The following is a 20351-nucleotide window of genomic DNA, read 5'->3' on the forward strand; positions in this document are numbered from 1 at the left end:
AGACCCTGCTGTAAACTTTTCGGTCACTTTTTTCAATATTGTGTAAACCAAATACCTACGGATATAAAGGATCGGTTTTCGCACATGGCAACTCAGCATTGGATCGTGCCATTCAATTTTGAAGAAACTTACAGCAGAACTCCAGATACGATATGGTTGCCCACAGAAACTTGGTCTGGCACCAGGAGCTTCCTCATGTCACCGGTGTCACGTCTCTGTCAGCAAATAACGCCACGTGGTGAAATAAAGTCACACTAGTGGCGTTCAAACATCTCTGAAAACAACCTTCGCAACGCCTAATTTGTAGGTTTTGAGTGAGTATGAACGCGTTCAAACATATATCCGTCAGCATGATGTATTATAGCAAAAATAAACACAAATATACTGCCCCATTTGACTGATCGACAGTATCAGCGCTTCAGATCTTGCTTGCAAATAACTTGAACTCCAGCTCTGAGTATGTACAAGTCCTCACACACACACTGAATGACAGTAAATTTGGGGCATTCGGTCAGTTTTTTGAAACATATGAAACATATCCGAAGGCCTCTGTAGTAAAGTAGCATCGGAAACAAAAAAGAGCGAAGCTTGAAAACGGAGTGATCGCAGGTGTTAGCGCTATTTTTAGACATCTTGGCGTTCTGACTTGTTATCTGAAATTGATCTGAAAGACGAATGCCCAAAGCCATCGATCACCCAACGGTAAGCCATAGCCGTTACTTTTTGAGCGGCTAACATTGACACCCTGACGTAAATCCAGGACCAAAATTGTAGCTAAGCGCTCGAATATCAAACCATTACACCGGAGATACTAAATGCTCATGATGATCTCCACAGGGGTGACTCGGCCTTTCAGAGGGGATTTCGCTGTCGCCTTTGGATCTCGAGTAATCGGATGACACCGAGTGGACGAGTAGGGTCTATCGTGATAGCTACTCTCCTCATCACCTTCTATTCTGACTCCAGATGATGATTCTCCCCGAGAGTCATTACCCTCTCATGCATGGCCCATCGAACCCCAACTCTCTATCAAATGTGGCGGAATCGTGCCTTCCTGAGCTCGAGTATTTCCCGGTTTGGAGGCAACGTGGTTTGGACATGGTGTTGTCGTTAACTATACCTGGTGGATCCTATTTATAGTACGTAAGGTTACCTTGTGCTTCACCGTCCCGAGGTTTGAACATCTCAGGGCCCTAGTAGCTGTGTTCCGGACAGAAAATGCAGTCTACACACAACCTCATGAGTCACTCGTTAAAATGCACTAGTTTTTTAGATATAAGAGGGCTTCCAAATCGATGCACCATATCATACTGGACCCTCATTCCGCTCTTCATGTCTTCGCTCTCTTTTCGACAAGGACAAACTTACATATCTCAGTGTGTCCTTAGACGGCTGGCAGTCGGCATTCTTTCATTGGCCTCATTGTGTCTACGCTCGTGCGACTCAAATGGTATTCTCTTGGTTGTGCTTCCGTTGTGCATCACTTGTCCGACCCAGTGTCTCTGTTTAAAAAGGTGAATTGATCCCTTCTTTCCAATTCGCTTCTCATACTGACTAAATCCTACAGTCTTAACACTCTCGATATTTTCTCTTTAAGTCTCTCGGTGGCTGCTTGAAGTATAATTCCATACTCCTTTGGCTTTCTTGGAATGTGAGTAGAATTGCATACGCTCGATCTCATTATGCCTTACTGACAACTTATATCAACATAGAGTTTTCTCTGTTTCTCGGCGTTATGCGTCTGTCTGTCTTGGGTTTTTTCTTGGTCTGTTACTCCCTGTGTGTCTGCTTTCGACTTTCGATGTGTTGTCTCTGGTTGTCCGGTTGTCTGGTTCATAAAGTGGTTACGTCTTTGCATTTTCTCGTTACGAGAAGACGAGGGGTAGGCACTATACGCAAATCGAAGCGGTTAGGTGTTATAATTCTGTGGAAGTATAAAATCGACTTTGACAGACTTTGGACTTCGATTTTAGATTTGGATTTGGCTTTAGACTTCGTCGACTCGATCTTGCGCCGGGGGACTCACGCTGACAGGCTCCTAAAAATATCTCATCCGCGTTTACTCTGACTTCCCTACCAGCAATCACCTAGCGTCCCCAGTGGTGTGTTCTAAAGTTCAGGCACTGATATCCTACCCAATTAGTGACTGCATATTCTCTAGCACACGTCCCTTTAGGTGTCAATATACACCCTCGCCGCATTGGAGGCAAGGTCAGTTTCCTTTTCCCGGATAAGGGGTGCTTAGAGCCATGTGGCTCTTTCGCACCCTTGGTGTGTACCTTGTCGTTGGTATCCGGGCTTACACAGGTGTACAGAACTATCGCATTTAGAGCGACGGTCTGTGCCCTGTAACCAAACACACATTAAATTTTACTTTTGTCTTTTCCTAATGATTTCTAACACTTCAAAACCCACACAATATAGCTGACTCTGTAAACAGACCATCCCTCGTATTTTTCCTTCCTCATCTCATGAGTCTTACAAAGGAATGGCTGGGTATTGATTTCCACACAACGGCCTCAAGCAAGAGCCTTTAGATCGACGGACAACTCTTCCAAGATATTGAATACTGTCCAAATAACTATGCTCAAACCTTCAACACAGGCATTTGAAAGGATTTTTCCGTACTTTTTTTTTTAATCTTTGTATAACTTCCAAACTCCAAGAATTAACGCAGTTTCAATTTCAGGGTTGCTAGCACTGTTCCTTGACGTGTTGTCGGGGGGTGGACCTTGAATCACAGACGCCTCTCGACCACGCTTCATACATTCATTGCCGAGCTAACTGTATCAATATAACAACTTCGCGATGACCGGTAGAAAATAGACCTTTAAAAAGGTCGCTGCGTATCAAGATTCCTCGAAATATATACACAAACTGTCAAATGCTATTTAAGAAGGGTCAATGCATACAGTGAACAGAATCGTTGCCACATATCGAAATCATGGCCGATAACGCTGTTGGTTTTGAGTAAAGGATGCAATTAAGTGCAACACACGTTGTTATCGGGATCGTCTAGCGCAAGTAAAAGAAGGGGTATTAAGTCCCAAAATATCCGGGCATGAAGCCTCTCCACAAGATCAAGGTCTTTACAAGGAACCGGAATTGACCTTGAGATGACAAGCCTAAAGATAAGACGTTGGGGGTAGGTCCATTCATTAACATTCGAACGACGAACCGTAATTTTATGGTATATTCTGCGTCTCTCAACTTATGTCCTCTCTACCCATCGTTCGAATTTGTCCTCTCTGAGGCTGGCGAGGTATCCATCTTCGACAGCTTCACACACTTTATCGAGTTCTTCGAGGGCAGAGATCAAGGCGTCTATCGATGAGGCATTATCTGTCCCGAGGTCGTATAGGTAAGGTCTATAAGGAAAAGGATACCGGAACGACGTACCATACATCTGGATACGGACATTGATGACATTTTCGGATGGATGGGGTACACTAGGCAGAGAAAACAACGAATTAGTATGCAGTATAGTGGAACCGTGTTGAAAAAAGGGCCGAGGCTTGCGTCGAACACAGGGGAGCGGGATATTGGGTTATTGACGACAGAAAGGCATGAATGCCGCCGAGCAAAGCAAGAAAGACGAGATAGGAGCTCGACAACTTGACAGACAGTCCAACCCTCTAGCAACGACTTTGAATCTCCAACGAGGGAAACACCTTGGTGGCCACAACATCGACATTGAAAGATCGGAGGTATATTCACCTGTAGCCACAGAATTCCACTTTTGGACTAAACCAGACGAGGAGTTGAAAATTCGTAAAACAATAATAAGTATGGATCGTAGTACGCACTTTTTCATCAACATCCATCGTAATGAATTTCCGATTGTATGTGACTCGTCGTGGATTTGATATGTCGCCGCTGAGAGGTCAGCAGAGCTCTTTAACTATGGCTTCACAAGTAAGAATATTGTCAATGAGATTGGTGAACAAAATGTAAATAGTTCTCACCAGCTTAATCTTCTCGACAGCCTCGGCCATTGTGATTAATCTTTGTTATACCAAAGGGGTGGAGGAGGTGAATGGCAGGACAGTCAAATTTACGAAATTTCTTGGTGAGACGCGTTTCACGTGACCTTGAGGACCACACGCCAAGCATTTAGTATATCGGCTTGGCAGAAATCCCCACAGAAGAGCCCTCCTCGTAGGCTACAATAGCGCAGATATCTTGAGTATAAACACCCACATGGAGCCACAATTATTAGTCGGGAGCTTTGCAGCAGCTGAGAGGAAGATTGGGACAATGGGAGGAAATTCAAACTCCGGTGGCCAAATATGTCGATAGGAAGCCAAACACGAACACATTCTGCCGTCATCTTTTGTCCACCACAATGACAGTACAATGGGAAACTTGGTTTGACCACTCGTCCATGGATTTCAATGCTGCAGAATTTTTCAGATCTCAGGGGTACTGGAATGCATGAGCCTGAGCCACTGTCTTCTCGGCTAATGATATCTATAAAATCTACCGCTATGCTCCCTCTTTGTCCGGTTCTCCATCCTGTTCCCCATCCGCAAATCTCTCGTTTTCTAGGCTCGGTTCTTTACTGGTCCTTGCATATACCCATTGGACTTACATTTCATCTTTCATAACTCCACATATTTCTATTTCTACTCTACACTTAAGGCTGGCCTTCGATTACCTGGGTGATCTTTAATCTTCTTCATTGAACGACATTTATACTTCTGCAACATCTCTACTTCACTCCCCTTCCAACGACCAACTATAATCTATCGACATGCCACCTACACGTTCCAAGACCGAATATGAAAGGCGCCCTACCCTGCCTTCAATCCACACGTTGAACCTACCAATGCTTTCCGGTTCAGGCTCTGCTAGACCATTAACGCCACCTAATGTACAACATGAAAATTATGATCAATCGGTACGCTCGTTTTATTCTTCTAAGTGCAAAATAGCTCATTCCTTTGTCCCTCAGAACAATTCTCATAAATTTGTGCCCCGTCACTCCAGGAATTTTTCGACGTCCTCATCAACTACGAACGATTCACGCGAGGCCTCACCTGTTCTTCAACACGCCAGGAATTTCTCTACATCTTCAACAGCCACGAACGAATCACGCAATTTTTCACCTGTTCCTTTCGACCCATCGGCTAACCCCAGGAACCCCTTTGCCTCAGGAAAACCAGTGCGCGTTCGCGCGTGCAGCATCGACGAGGCCGATGCTATCTTTCTTGTCAAATCTCACTCCAGCCTGGTTCCTGCCCGCTCTGGTCCACCGTTCTCCGAGCCACATATTCTGCTTTTCGGGAACACCATTCAACAATTCCGAAACGGCTCGATCACCATAGCCAAGGGTACTAGGGTACACCCCTACCGCGTTGTACGCCGCCCATCGCCTTCCAATGGCCGCGTTCCATCTGTTGTAATTCATCCTATCGCCCCGCCCCGTCGGCTCTAAAATGTACCAAATCTAATGTATCACCACCTCGTACTTGTTTATCATTTTTCCTTGTCGGTATCACGGTCTTTTCTTCTTCGCGTCTCTTGTGCCGTATACCCCAATTAGATAGATACCCCGCATCGTATCCATCATAACCCGAACTTTCTATCATCTTGTACATTTTGCACTTGTATCTATAGCTTATACGACATTTACGCACAGAACGAGGTTAATTCGAAACGTCATGTATAGTACAATAGCTTAAAAAACTACCCTTCCAAAAATTTGAAACCATTGAACCAACTCAAAATTGTAGGCCTTGTGGAGTAGTTTCAACTTCAGGTAGCAGACACTGTCCGCATCCGCATTGTTCGAACAAACTGATTGTTTAAAAATTATCCCATGGAGGTGTTTTGACAGCCCCAATAGCAATTTCGCAGGATCCTCGTGCCGATGCTCCCCTCTTTGTTCATGCTCAATAGCCACTCAATGAATGCATGCCAAACAATGCTTACAGTTACATTAATACGATTTCTCCGACCCACAATGGAATAGCCACATGACGAGCGAAGCGGAACCTCAATCAAATGTTCTTCACAAACTTCAGTATCTCCTGAACCACCTCATCCGGTTTCTCCTGCGGCGCCCAATGACCGGCGCCTTCGATAAGAACAAAGTCCTCCTCTTTCATATTCTTGCATGTCTTCGCTCGCATAGTCTCCGCTGCCCCTGGTATCTGATAGACACCCCAATCCTGCGCACCGCCGATGAACTTGGCTGGTATCTCAACCTGCTTGCCCACAAGGATCTTGAGGTCATCAGTCCACCGAGGCGACTCCGCCATGCAGCGGTAGAGGTTCAATCCGCCTTGAAATCCACCTTCCCTATAGTGTGCCAGAAAAACCTCCAGCTCCTGGTCTGTTAACCATTTGCACTGAGAGATTTCTTCTGTTGTAGGCGCTTTGGAGGCGAGAGCTTCCGGCATCGTCTGCTCACGAGGCATAACGTAGTAGTGTGGCAAGTTCTCGAACAATTTAGGCGCGAGAACGGTGCCTAGCGGCCTGGGGGAATTGTTGGACTTGTGGTCAGCACTCTTCAGGTGATGATACGTCCTCCAGAAAGCAGCGAACCCCTGAGGAGGGTTGGATAGGTCCGCATTGGCCTGCGGTGTCGAAAAATAGACCATGTAATGCTTGCGCGGGGGGTCGAGCGTGCTGAGCGCTGCGTCCAACTGCTGCAACTGCGTCTTTGCGTTCGGATCTCCTGTACCCGCAGGAGGCGGTCCAGTAAACGGTGCACTCATAAAGACCACTGACCTGAACAGATCTGGCCTCACCAGCGCACAATATCCAGCGACCGGAGACCCAAAATCTGTCCCAACCACAGCTTCGACGGATGTATATCCTAGGCTATAGACAAGGGTGACGATGTCTGCTGCAATATTCAGAATACGGTACGGCGACAGATCTTCCTCGTACGCGATCTTTGCGGAAGGCACTGCACGACTGCGTTGCTTGGTTTGACCGAACCCACGGAGATCAGGCGCGACGACGGCATATCCTTGAGCGGAAAGTGGAGTCATAACCTTTCTCCACGAATAGGCAAGTTCCGGGAAGCCATGCAGAAGAAGAATGAGAGGTGGTTTGGAGGAGGGATCGTGTGAAGGGGGTAATGCTTCCAATATATGCATGTCAAGATCGCCAACACCCAGGAATCGGGAATGAATGCCTGATGGCATACCGGGCCATTTACTAGATGCCATAGTTGTAGAAGAAAGAGTTCTGCTATACGCCAAAGGTCGGTTATAAAGAATGCGAAAAATGATTTGTAAAACCCAAGAAATGCATTATAAAGGGCAGACGCATATCAAGAATGCCGAACCGGCCGTACGAAACCACCAAAAAGAGATGAAGATATAAAATCACAAGATATTGTGAAACTCAAACTGTTTATAGAATCAGCGATATGTTGAACACCAAAAATGTAGACCAAGAATGAAATCCATAACACCCAAAAAAAAAAAAAAGTTCCCTTTCTGCAAAGAAAAAGAGACAAAAGTCCGAGAGAAATTCGCCTTTAAAACACAAGTTGAGGATGCCAATTGGTAGGTAATGGATGTTCGATAGATAATAAAAGGAAATGTTCGAATTTTGAAAAGTGGTTAAAAGCTGCCTATAGGACCTCGTCGACCTTGGATCGATTGATGCAGAAACCCTTGGAGAAACTAATTAATAGACAAGCAAAATCCAGAGACCTTTTTAACGCACCGGTGTAACCCATTCCTTGCACCCACAACAAACTCCTGCCCAATCATAATTCCCCAGTTTTGCTCCGCATTTCTTGTTTGGACAAGTAATCTTCCCAGCAAGTTGTCCGCCCTCCAAAAAATGTTCCATCCAGCCCATCTGAAGGCAAAATGAGCGCAAAACATAATGACGTTACGAAGTATAAACTAACTGGTTCAACAAAATAGCCAGAACATTGTGGATTTACCAATATCGGAGCGCTGACAGGTGTCGATCCCTTCACGGAATTGTTTGATAAGGTACTTTGACTTGGCAAAGTTGGAGATCGTAGGCCAGCAAGTTTGGGGTTTGAAAACAACTGAGCAGAGAGGTCAGATGGACTTATCAGACGACTTGGCTGCTCGATGGTCGTATCAGGCAGTTCCATTGGGGATTCTACGACCGCCGCATCACTAGGTACTTTGTGATGGCTGTTTCTCCTACTCAAATGTGCATTTCTGTCGTCGATAGTCGAAATAACCGCATCGGATAGTTGGCGTCCCAAAATTTCAGATTTGTGGATCGAAATGTCGGCAGCAGCTGTGCCATCCGCGTTGACTTTCAGAGAAAGTGGGGATCCAACGGCTGTCGGTTCGTCTGCGTCTTCTTCCGTCTCGAGAGCAAATGTTGACGCCGAAGTAGAATTTGACTCCTGCTGTGATGAGCTTAAATCCAATTTTTGTTCAGTGGAAGGATGCTCTTGAATGGATGACATTGCCAATGAGTCTGTGAGTCCTGAACTGATAGAAGGCCGAATGAGAGGTCTGAGCGATCCTTGTCCAGAGCTTCCTGATGGACGGCGCGAAACGGCAGGGGAGACAGAAGCAGGTGTTCCAATAGCAGGAGTCGCTGGACCAAGTTGCCCATGATCTAGCATGTGTTCTCGGGTGGCTAGCTCTTGCCTGTTGCAATGGTGAGCATATTTTGCCGTCGAAGCACTCCGCGAAGACTTGCCTGCATTTTTTGCATCGTATGCGCCTTCGAGGTATCGGAAAGGCCGGAGCAGATGTTTCTGATGGAGTGGCTGGAACGGAATCAGAAGGATACCTAGCGAACATCCCGGTTTCTGGCAGGGATCCATCGCCATCTGCAAATATAGAGACAAGGTTAGAGCCAACAGAGCCAATCACAACAAATCCGATCACGTACTCATCACTTCTCCAACCGTTCTTTCCATGTAAAACCTCCGAACGCTTTTCTCTCGTCTGGAAATTTTGTAGCGAGCAGTATGGAACAGCTCAAGTTGATAAAGAAAACCTTGATTCGGTCTTTTGGAAATAAGTCAAAACGCGTTGGAGATGAGTCAAAGCTTAAACATACTCAACGTTTGGTCTTTTTTGCTTGATGAGTGCCAGAGCAGCGTTTGGATCGATTTTTTGGCTGTACATCAAGTAGGCCGCAACTATGGTTGAACTACGACCTGTTGTTGCAAGGATAAGATGTAAATATAAAAAATAAAATTAATACGCAACATACTGATTCCTGCTTGACAATGCACCAAGACACCCCTTCCCTTATCCAGTTCCTCCTGAATGAAATTGATGGAGGGTAGAAAGTGCGTTAATATGTCTTCGTCCTCAGTATCGTCCAGTTTAATTTGGTGTCTTATGAAGGTCTATGGTGTTCCATGGAGATTAGAACTATTAGGTTTGAGAAGGCTGTTCACGATGGCGACGCACTTCGTGGATTGTGACTCGTCCTCGCATTGCCGACAGGATGCTGAAAATGGAGTGTGATTTCAGCTCCTCGACATCGAGGGCACTTGCCAGGTCTCCAATCCATAACCCGGGAATAATTTCGTCCATTGTCATCGTCGAAAAGAAAGAGGTGGATGTGTGTTGTCGGGGTTCTGGGCAAGCGTTGTAGCAGGTGGTTTATCGTTGCTGCCTTCGAGATGATCGGCGTGGAGCAGAAGATAGGGTGAGACTCTACTTGTATGAATCGGTTGGTGACCAAACTCTTGCTACTCCATTTCACTCCATCGGAGGCACTGTTCTGCGTTGATTTATGACAGCATATGTGAAGTCGACGTATACTCAAATCATGAGGACGACGTGAGCAATAACCATCAGATAGACTAGTATTCATTAATAAATTACTAGGAAGTTACAGATATGTATAGAATGTCGTTGCGTGGTGATGATATTCTAGGTCTGTGCTCCTGGAACTTTTACTGAAACTGTAACCTCGATAGCGTTCGAAGATGCAACACTAGTCAATTGTTGTATGATTGTTCCGTCCATGGGGCTGTCTGAAGTCGGAGGTAGCCTTTGATAGCATGTTGGGCAAAGGGTGAATGTGCCCTTGCTTTCTCTTCCATTAGTTTCATCTAAGGTATGAGGAGAATATGGAGTGGGGATGGAGTGGCTGCGGAATGATGATGAATCTTTGTGTTCCTGATTTTTACTTGGAGAAGCACCCAAACGTTCCGTAGATGATATCCAAATCTTTCGCAAGCACGATTCGACCGAGTCATCGTCGCTCAAGTCCTCTGGTCCCAAAACGACGAATTTCGCCTTGCGCTGGTCAAGATTGACTCTAGCAACAAGTTGATTCACTTCTCGCTCCAGGAAGTCCGCCATCATCTCCAGATTTGTTTCTGGGGTTCCATATAAAAGCGCACCTTGCTGCGCTAAAACTCTGGCCTGCTCGATGCCATTACCTTTCCTACTGTATGCAAGCACAACAGTCTCTCCAAGGTTTGACCGAATTTCCAGCCTTTTCGAGATGCATCGAATGACATCTCCATTTTTTACAGGCTTGCCTTGATTTGTTTTCCAATTATTCAACTTCCACTCGTGAACAGATGTTTTAAAGCCTACCATGCGAATTGACTTATCAGAGGGTGGGCAGTGAGATTGAATAAAAACTGACATTTTATTGCATTTACTGAATCTGTATGGATTGCCAGAGGTCTTCCTGAATTGGATGTTAGCTCCAGTATGCGCAATATGGACTATACAGCAGCTAGATCAAAAAAACAACCTCAGGACGGCGAAAACCTCATTATGCGTACCATCAATTGAGCACGGGTCGTCCGCTGTGTCCCTGGACATCTTTCAGACAAGTTTCTGTATATCAAATTAGGTGGGTAGGCGTAAAATAAAAGATTGTGGCATCCGTACCTTTTGTCGTTTGTGCCCCACCAGATCCCAACTCCTGCCATTGAGCCATACTGTTCAACATCATTGCAGTCTCCATGCACGTAGACGATGTCCCACAATGGATTTGTAAACTCTGTCTGACACTTCTTGGTGAAACTAGCGGGCAATGGCGTAGGTTGCACCAAGGTTGATGTGGATGAAGATCCGAGATCGCATGTAAATACCTCGGGTATTTGAGCTCGCTTTTGAGATTCGGGATCCGGGAATATGGTCGCTGGCCCTCCATCGACAGGCGTAGTTTGATTTGGAATATGTGGCAGGAAAGAAATCGTTGAATTTGTTGTTTGCGAGGTGAACGAAGTGGATTCCACAGATTGAATGGGCCCACTAGTCTGTAGAGATCCCGCAGCATCATCATCCTCTCTTACGAAGTTCCACGCTTCATCTTCGACAAAAAACTTTTTGAATCTTGCCTTCGGAAATTTACGAATTTGCTTTTCGCAAGCCTCCCTGTGAACAGAAAAATAGAAAATAAGCATCTCTTATGAATGTTTTCGAGTTGCATAGAGCAAGGGCTTCAGTAACATAAATACTGACCATGTCAAGTAAACACCAGGCTCTCTACCTTTCCTAACAGCGTAAAAACCCGGTTTTGTTCGTGACGCAGGCATAGGGGTAAAAGGACGTCGAGCTAAGTCAGGCTAGGTCTGTAGTTTGCTCGGCGTTCCCAGACTCTTGAAATGTAATGGATAGGAAAGCACAGACCAGGGAGACCCCTGCGCACTGCACGACCGTCGACATTTAAACAAAGTTAAGTACCAACCAATCGGCTGATTGCGCGGCGCGTAGTTGCATAGATCACCTGATCGCGACTCAATGTACGGCGAATAAAGCAAAATTGAACCCTGACGCTCGACGCGTCGTGCGACTTGAAATTGTGGCTTTATACAGAATCCTCTGACTCCTGAGATAGGAATTAGACCTGGCTTGGTATATACAGTTCATCTCAAAACAATGTACTTCATTGCGTTTACCATTGGCGATGAATCTTTTATAACAGAAAGATGGATTGTCCGATCAACGATTGGCATGCCATCAATGGTAATGAGGAAGCCTCTTTCAAGTGAAAAGTACTTGTCATAGTTTGTTCGACTGGAGGATTTCTCTCTACTAAAAGCTCAAACCTATACTTAGGTGCATACCGAAAAATAGGACACCCATTTATTGGCCATCAACAATCAACTTCTTGATTGCTGGAGATCGAACTTGGAATGAACACTTAAATTTGGCCTTTTGGCTGAGAAGCATTAGACGAGGTGGTTAGCCATTAGACAGAACTATATCCATGAGAGATACGTCAACACGCACTTGAGTAAACCCAAATCTTCAATTTCGTGATTGATTTCAATTTCATTCCCATTGTCGTCTTTGGCTTTAACAACGTTGAAACAAGCAAGGACAGATGCCATCATAAGCCATAGCTGTGGTGATAATACATCAATAGTTGCCTTCTGAAGATTATTGAAACCGGTATTAGAGATTTCTTACAGTAGAGCTTGCGATATATTTGCCTACGCAAACCCTGGAAAGACACGATAGTTAAGCTTATTAATGTATATATTGTATAGCATATAGCGCATTTCTCACCGACGGCCAAACCCAAATGCCAAAACGCGGTCATCGTCGTTCAGTTTCCCATTTTTATCAAAAAATCTCTCCGGCTTGAAAGTGTATGGGTCAGGATAATCTTCTTCCTCATAACACATTGCCCTGTGGAAGGTGTAAATCCTCTGTGCGATTGAACGTTGTCGAAAACTCACCAAATATTGGTGAAAATTGTTGCTCCTACATATATGATCATGGGTATAGAGAGGAGATATCAAAAGTGTGGCATGTACCTTTAGGAATCAAATATCCTTTGTAGTAATCATCTTCTACCACGCGATGAGGAACACCAAGAGGCAATGGAGGCCTCATTCTCATAACTTCACGATATATAGCCTCAACAAAAGGCAGCGACTGGCGATCCTCCAGTGTGGGAAGGCGTTTGGAGCCTGTCAGGCGGTCAATCTCTTCCTGCGCCTTCTTTTGAACATCGGGGTTTACTGCCATGAAGTAGAGAAATGAACCAGTGGAAGAGACCGTCTATAAAAGGGCCCAAAAACCCACAAATTGAATAACGTAACAGTTAAAATGATGGAAAACTCACAGTATCTGACGCGGCTACAAGCAACAAGCAACTTTAAGTATAGAAAATTTGCGAGGTAAGAAATATTGTCATTACCGCCATATACAGTGTATGCAATATTCCGCACCATTTCCTCCTCTTCCTCTGAAGCGCCGAGCGTTTGCTTTTTTTCGATAAAATTTGTGTAAAACGATGCAGAGGCCTTTCCTTCTTCCTATCGAAAAAATTGTTCTGAGTTACATGTTCCTATTTCTTGTCGTCACTTACAAATGCTGCTTTTACTTGATCCACTGGAATCTTCATCACTATCTCTGTCATACGGCGAACACGTTCCGCTCTTTTCAACGAGGTGGCGCCCGGAAACCAAGCTGGAACGTGTCTAAGAATAGGGAGAATGTTAACCAAGCTACCGCTGGGAACGAGTAAATCCGTCCCAAGTTTGATAGCCTCGTCCGCTATGGTTATACAAGGCTCATCGATTGATTTGATCTTGATCCCATACATCATTTCCATAGTAATAGATACTGAAAGCCTATTGATAATAAACATAATTAAATTGAAGCAGACATAGCACTGACTTACATTCTACTGTGAGCATCAAAATCTTCTGGTGTGTCGCACAGAGATCGAAGAAATTGCTCAACCCCATTCATCTGAATACTATGATATTGTTGGGATGCAACGAAGTTGAAACTTTGTTGACAGAGTTTTCGGTGCCTCCTCCATTCATCCCCGTATCCTAAGAAAGCGATGTTGTGATTCCATGCCATTCTTGATATTATGAGCAATCAATTATTAATCGTTGAAGAGACATGGCATCTCACAGGTTAACCATAGGGATGTGGGGTCTATCGGAGTAGATTTTTGCTCTCCTCTCACACAACTCAATGGCGTCTTCTCGCTTGTTGATGACAATAAGGCGGCTTCCCAGAGCTTCTGCATAGACCACGGGACCTGAGGGCGTAGAAATCATCAATATCGAGACTTAGAACAGATAAAATAAACGGACTGTCATATTTTTTGCTCCACTCGATGTAGCGCTCGGCAGGCACTTTTACAGGTAAGTCAAATATGTTTCCCACCAGTGGCTTCGGTGGTGGACCAGGAGGATATGGAGCACGATGCACGATGCGATTGACATAATCGAGGAGTATTTTGACGCCGAAGACCCCTACAAAGGCATATACCAGAGTCGTTGATTGTGGCATTCTGGTTCGGCGTAGTGGTACTGTCCAGGGGTAAAGGAGAGAAGGTTGTTTTTGAGAATAATGCGAATACCGAAAGATTCGTTCACTGCTGAAGATTTATATACGGATTCCCACTCTTGAGTACGTGAAAATAGATCTATAGAGAGACTTAGTAACCTGTCTCACATTGGCATGCCTTCGAAATCAATCCCCCGGGATCATGTCAACGACACATTTACGTTCGGGTTTTGGAAGCATTGATAGCACGCATGGGTATGCATTGTTCAGAATATAGGCCCTAAATTTTAGTCGTTGTCAAATGGAATCGGTTCGGGTGGTGTATGTGTAACAACAATGCAGAAAAAAGGTCGGAATGCCGCATATTGGGACAGCAGATAATTTTTGCCTGTAGATTCATACAGTACCTTGCTGTTATCAGAAGAATAGGAGAAAATCAACCCTCGGAAGCCAGACTTCACGATACCTCCTGCTGATAGATACTATACAAAAAGGTAGCCACTGGCACCCGCCAAACCAACGTCGTGTCAACCTCGGAAGGACATGTAGGATGTTGCACTTCCAGCAATCGTAGTGTTGGTTTAGGACCAAGATCCGATAACCGAGTAAGTGGCCTTCTATAATGAGACGAGAGACTACATTTTCATAGCGGCGATTGTGGGTTTCCTTCCCTTGATACGGTCGTTGAAGTACGTTGTTGAAATCCTAGGCGTCAGGAGTCTGAGGATGACCACATGTTCGTGGTGATCAGAATCACGGAACCGGCGTACTTACATAGCCGATTGATTTTACCTACAAGTTGTGTAAAGTGAGTTGTCGTGGACTAAGTAGCTGCAAATCTCATCGCTGGTTTGCTTCTCAATAGCGTACTTGAATGCTCCATCATCACTGCTTCACCTTCCATTAATTCCAAGTCTTTGACGATCAGCTGTATTCCTGACCCAGTACACACCATAATTTGGAAATATAGTGAGCTTAGGAAGATGGACTACAGGGTACCTGGTACCACTTGGGATGCCTCAAATGTTAAACCTGTTCTTATGAGTCCTCATCACAGTTTCCTTAGAGTCACTCATGTATGTATCATTAAGGAGAAAAAAATTAGTTGGCATCAACAAACAGTTTAAGCCTCTCGAGAGATCGGACTCTGAAGTTGCATTCAAACTTAGTCATTTGACTATATGATGAGGATTTCAATAAATGGGTCTGCGACGACATCGAATAACTCACTTTACCACACCACAGTCCTCAAAACCGTCATCGATCTCTATATCATTCCCGTGTTCATCTTTAGCTTTGGAGATATCGAAGCATGTGATCACCGAAGCAATCATCAACCAAAGCTGATAATCATCCAATATCAGGTCATTGAATATACGCAGTAGAGATACTCGTGCTTACAGTTGAACTGGCAATATATTTTCCGACACAAATCCTGTTCATAATAATTCGGTGAGGCAAAGTTTTGCACCTGCTCAGGCTGCCAACAAAATTACCTGCGCCCAAACCCGTAGGCGAGTACTCGATCATCGGCGTTCAACTTTCCGTCTTCGTCAAAGAACCTCTCAGGCTTAAAGGCAGATGGGTCAGAATAAACATTTGTGTCATGTGTCATTGCCCTACTGGACGTTTTCAAATATATCAAAGCAGCGACAGTGACAATACTTGCCAGATATTGCCGAATACAATTGTCCCTGTCAAATAACACAGTGAGTAATGAACCTATTCTAATTCGATGACAGGCTGATACCCACCTTTGGGGATGAAATACCCCTTGTAGTGATCATCTTGAATGGTTGTGTGAGGCCCGCCAAGGGGCAAAGGTGGAAGTGATCGCAATACTTCACGATATATGGCTTCAATGTAGGGGAGCGAGTCACGATCTTCGAATGTTGGGAGACGATTAAGACCAATGACAGTATCAATTTCGGACTGTGCCTTCTTCATGACATTGGGGTTTACTGCCATTGCCCAAAGAAATGTTCCAGTAGCGGAAATAGTCTTTGATCAAGTTTCATCAGACAAGTACCTCATTTTCAAAACTGTGTCAAAGTACGCACCGTATCGGATGCTCCTAACATTCATACATAGCTTGCATAAATCAAATCATTAAATATGATAACAAAAAGGTGACCAACCGCCATAAACTGAAAATGCAATATTTTTAACCATTTCCTCCTCTTCCAATGTGGCACCGTGGGTTTGTTTCTTTACATAGAAATCAGTTACAAATGACGGGACGGCCGTCCCTTCTTCCTAAAGGTAAAAATCAGTCCAGAGTGAGGTATTCAGTAATAGCCAGATGATTTACGAGACTTTTCTTCACGAATTTGGTTGGAATTGACATCATTTCATCTGAGAGCTCTCGCACAATCTTCGCCAATTTCTGAGAAGAGGCACCGGGAAACCAGGCAGGTATGTGTTGAAGCATGGGGAAAATATTTATGAGCGTTCCACCCGGTATTACCAGTTGACCACCAAGCCTGATTGCTTCGTCGGCCACAGTAACGACAGGGTCTGAGATGGACTGAACTTCATATCCATACATCATCAACATCGTAAGAGATATCGACAATCTTATAACAATCCAATGAGCATTTTTTTTTTTGAAAAATAATGAACTAATTGTGGGATCGTACCGTTTGCTATGAGCATCGAACTCCTTAGGGGAGCTATGTAGAGCTTGAAGGAATCGAAGAACTTCTTTTCTTTGGAGTGGTTGATAGGCTTGAGAGGCTTTCTGATTGAAGTTCTGTTGACATATCTTTCTACACCGCCTCCATTCGTCCCCATACCGCAAAATTGCAATGTTATAGCTCCAGCCCATTCTGCGTATTCAGAGGTTTTAGAATTCAAACTTGTCCGGAGTAGACCATCTCACAGCTTCATGACAGGTATTTCGGGTCGATCTGAATAGAGCTTGGCCCTTCTATCCAACAGTTCTTCAGCATCTTCGCGATTATTAAGAACGACAATATGTTGTCCAAATGCTTCTATGTGGAGGATTTGGCCTATTTTGAGGGAGTTCAGGTTCTCCGTATTATACAAATCAGGGGGGCTCACTTTTATAAATATTTCCCCACTCTGCGTATTTCAAAGCAGGAAACGATATTGGGAAGTCAAGAGCATTTCCAATCAACGGTTTGGGAACAGGTCCAGGGGGGTATGGTGCCCTCGATAAAGTACGATCTCGAAATTGGGTATATTTCCTTAGTACCCATAGAAGCACTAAAACACAGATAATGAAGGCGGATGTCGACATTTGATGGTAAAGAGTGCGTGTTCGGAAAAGGCCAAGAATCTACGATACAATGCATATTTAAACTGTAGAAAGAGATTGCAAGCATGTGATGTCAAAGGATCCATATATAATCCTTGCTCTCAGTCAAGGGATAATATTAAAGCCAGTTCACACCAATTAAAATTCTGTCATCTGATTTAGAACAGGTAGTTCGCCAGTCTGCTGATCCTTGTGATTGTTTGGGCCAAGTATCCAGGTACTGACTTGGGCTGCAGACTGAGTGGTCCAAGCAAGATGGAGAAGCCAGAAGTTGGTCAAGAAAAGCTGCTGCATTGAGCTGCATGAATGAGAGACTTGTACCGGTGTAGTACGCACCTCGAGTATCGCGTCGACTCGGAACCACATCATCCTTACATAATCTACGCCGGCAAATGGCGACGATTAGATTGTGGGTGAGTTAGGGGCAAAGTCCAAAGTTCAAATTTGTCCGACATGGGTAACAATCTATGCTAACTACCTTTGAGCGATATGGGTATGTGATCAAAATGGCATAAAAGTGGGAGTAGCGTTACAATTTTCGAATTTATCTTTTGGGTCGAACTAATCTAAAGTCAATTATCAATCATGATGCCATCATAAAAAGTACGCGTAGATTACAAAGCATTGCAAACCCAATAAAATATTTTTTTCTTCGAAATTCTTGCACTGCGTTACAACGCTCTTGAAATGTTGTAAGAAACCGGAAATATTGCAGCATGAATAAATTAATTTGAGGTTTACAATATTTCTGGGTATTGCAATCGTAATGCCTTTTGGAGCACACAAAAATCATAATGAAAAATAGATTATTTATTCATAAAAATAGTACAACTATATAAGACACATTGAACCCGCATGCTAGCGCGCACGGCTCCGGACCCTCAACACCAAAACAGAACCTGAAGTTGACAATTCCCACACTCAATGACACAAAGTAGGCATGAATGGTGAAGACACACGGGAAAAGGCAGCTTCAAGCATTCGGAACAGCTGAAGTGGTACGGGAAATGGTGGACCAAAATATATGCATCAAAAAATGAATCAAAAACCAATAAAAAGCGCATATACTTACATGTACATGCTTTCAAGTCTGTATCCAAGTGTCTGGTTGTTTGGGACCTTTCACAAGTAATGTTAGTAGTGTAAAGCACACTAAATAGAGACTAAAATACTGACCCTTCATCCAAGTGTTCAAGATAGTTGGTCCTAGTATGTGGTGAGTACTGATGAGCACCGAGTGAGAATTATCTATTACTCACCAAAAAAGTATAATCTACTAACTTGTTTTGGTTAAAGGAAGATGTGTATGATGTTAGTTCGAGGAGGAGACATCAATTTACAAAGATGAATACACGTACCTTGCCCCCATGTATATCCGTGGGCAGAGGATTGTGGTGGTTAGAAAAAAGCAAACAAAGTGGACGTGATTTGCTTGCAGCGGGACTTCAAGTGAGTTCAGGCTCCGCTTGATTTGATTTTGGAGCTCCGATATCTGCTGATTTTGTTTGACAAACATCTCTAAGATTGGGCTCATCAGGAACCAGCACGTTTACGTAATCAAAAGGCTTGGCGCCAAGAGCGGCCAAAATCGACTTCAGAAAAAATCAAAAGTTATGTCGACGGAAATTTAGTACAAACACAAGAATAAATGGTAGAAAGTATCATGTAGAATAACATTTGTGCACTAGATAAGTGTATCTATGGTTTTCAAATGATAGAAACAGACTCTTATGCAGACATATACTCTGCACGTACTTTGGCAATCATATCTGGAGGAAGTGTACGGTGACTATGATATCTCTTGTTTATCCAGTGAACTTGTGGACCAGTTAGACCATGCTCATAGCCTGAAATAAACCTTGCTGATCGGTTTGCATATCTATTGAACATAATTAGTGAAAAGTTAAACTTTTATTTGTGAAAAGTATAAAAGAATACCTTCTAATCTGAAGTAAAGGAATATCATCAAGGCATTGAATTACATTGGCTTCCATTTCATCAATGTTGCTTGTTTTGGGTGTATTACGATAGCGAAGCTTTGCTGCTCCCCAGTATTGTTCAATGAAATTGAGTTCACAATGATATTTCGGATAAAAATCACAGATGTGACCGCGGGAAGTGATCAATTCCTCAAGGCGTGATTTTTGAGCCACAAAGTCAGGTTGCATGAATAGAATACGTCGACAGCAGCAATCAGTCTTGCCTGGTTCGCATTTAAATCCTTCACATTGGGCAAGAAGTCCAGATTCTTTCCAAAGACCTCTTTCCCGGATAATTAATTCCATTCCTTTAAACCATCCGGGCATGGTGGGATGGTTATCATCAAAATAGAAGGACTGTATTTGGCCATTTGGAAGGGTAGTAGTTCGCATTTTGGCACCTCCTTTACGATGAGTCCAATATTGTGATGGATTTTTAGGCATTCTTCTTGCAGATAATGCATCATCAGCACGTTTTTGATGACTTGGGGCATTGTCAAACAAAAAAAGGCCAGTAGCAAATCCATTGGTCCGTCCTTCAAAAATGTCAATTGCATGATCCACCTGATTAATCAAATCATCCGAGGTGAAATATCCATCACGATTTTTTCCTGCTTTGAATAAAATTCGTGCTGATCTAAAATTGATATTTATTAATTCAAACACATATGGATAAAATTTAAATAACATACTCTGAACCATCTTGACTTTGCAATCGGCCCCATTCCACAGTAAGAAATTCTGATGGCATGATTGATGTACCTTCTCCTTTTTTTATTGGAACCGGGTTGGTAGATTTGTGTGACCATACATTTTTACGGCGATCTGTTTCATAGAATGTTGATTCATCATGGGTAATAAGGATAAGGCGAAAGCGCTGGCCAGCAGGAA

The 20351-nt window shown here is 43.8% G+C and overlaps 7 protein-coding genes across 7 annotated transcripts; 1 reads left to right on the forward strand and 6 right to left on the reverse strand.

Annotated features, from left to right (window-relative positions):
- Positions 1 to 3211: 3211 nt before the first annotated feature.
- JR316_0008832 (DNA-directed RNA polymerases I and III subunit RPAC2) lies at positions 3212 to 3995 on the reverse strand (the record flags this gene model as incomplete). Its single annotated transcript, XM_047894544.1, has 5 exons — positions 3212 to 3342; positions 3400 to 3449; positions 3718 to 3744; positions 3807 to 3901; positions 3966 to 3995. The coding sequence occupies 5 exons, from the start codon at positions 3993 to 3995 to the stop codon at positions 3212 to 3214; spliced, it is 333 nt and encodes a 110-aa protein (XP_047746003.1).
- Positions 3996 to 4753: 758 nt separating this feature from the next.
- Positions 4754 to 5437, forward strand: JR316_0008833 (uncharacterized protein; the record flags this gene model as incomplete). Its single annotated transcript, XM_047894545.1, has 2 exons — positions 4754 to 4900; positions 4955 to 5437. 2 exons carry the CDS (start codon positions 4754 to 4756, stop codon positions 5435 to 5437), a joined length of 630 nt encoding a protein of 209 aa, XP_047746004.1.
- Positions 5438 to 6002: 565 nt separating this feature from the next.
- Positions 6003 to 7181, reverse strand: JR316_0008834 (Epoxide hydrolase A; the record flags this gene model as incomplete). The annotated part of the gene is made up of 1 exon (XM_047894546.1): positions 6003 to 7181. One exon carries the CDS (start codon positions 7179 to 7181, stop codon positions 6003 to 6005), a length of 1179 nt encoding a protein of 392 aa, XP_047746005.1.
- A 410-nt stretch (positions 7182 to 7591) lies between these two features.
- On the reverse strand, positions 7592 to 9509 carry JR316_0008835 (Dual specificity protein phosphatase MPK-4; the record flags this gene model as incomplete). The annotated part of the gene is made up of 8 exons (XM_047894547.1): positions 7592 to 7633; positions 7687 to 7824; positions 7877 to 8606; positions 8659 to 8791; positions 8854 to 8972; positions 9025 to 9124; positions 9181 to 9319; positions 9384 to 9509. 8 exons carry the CDS (start codon positions 9507 to 9509, stop codon positions 7592 to 7594), a joined length of 1527 nt encoding a protein of 508 aa, XP_047746006.1.
- Positions 9510 to 9851: 342 nt separating this feature from the next.
- Positions 9852 to 11479, reverse strand: JR316_0008836 (Ribonuclease H1; the record flags this gene model as incomplete). Its single annotated transcript, XM_047894548.1, has 5 exons — positions 9852 to 10522; positions 10579 to 10660; positions 10721 to 10775; positions 10830 to 11318; positions 11406 to 11479. The coding sequence occupies 5 exons, from the start codon at positions 11477 to 11479 to the stop codon at positions 9852 to 9854; spliced, it is 1371 nt and encodes a 456-aa protein (XP_047746007.1).
- A 550-nt stretch (positions 11480 to 12029) lies between these two features.
- On the reverse strand, positions 12030 to 14204 carry JR316_0008837 (Cytochrome P450 monooxygenase COX2; the record flags this gene model as incomplete). Its single annotated transcript, XM_047894549.1, has 11 exons — positions 12030 to 12105; positions 12177 to 12289; positions 12357 to 12390; positions 12456 to 12578; positions 12629 to 12653; positions 12707 to 12953; positions 13103 to 13210; positions 13264 to 13528; positions 13579 to 13767; positions 13821 to 13950; positions 14006 to 14204. The coding sequence occupies 11 exons, from the start codon at positions 14202 to 14204 to the stop codon at positions 12030 to 12032; spliced, it is 1509 nt and encodes a 502-aa protein (XP_047746008.1).
- A 1719-nt stretch (positions 14205 to 15923) lies between these two features.
- On the reverse strand, positions 15924 to 17463 carry JR316_0008838 (Cytochrome P450 monooxygenase 208; the record flags this gene model as incomplete). Its single annotated transcript, XM_047894550.1, has 7 exons — positions 15924 to 16202; positions 16262 to 16275; positions 16340 to 16457; positions 16513 to 16777; positions 16841 to 17029; positions 17083 to 17212; positions 17265 to 17463. 7 exons carry the CDS (start codon positions 17461 to 17463, stop codon positions 15924 to 15926), a joined length of 1194 nt encoding a protein of 397 aa, XP_047746009.1.
- Between the last annotated feature and the right edge of the window lie 2888 nt (positions 17464 to 20351).

The sequence above is a fragment of the Psilocybe cubensis genome, chromosome 8 (assembly GCF_017499595.1).
Source record: "Psilocybe cubensis strain MGC-MH-2018 chromosome 8, whole genome shotgun sequence".
Classification (NCBI taxonomy): Eukaryota; Fungi; Basidiomycota; class Agaricomycetes; order Agaricales; family Agrocybaceae; genus Psilocybe; species Psilocybe cubensis.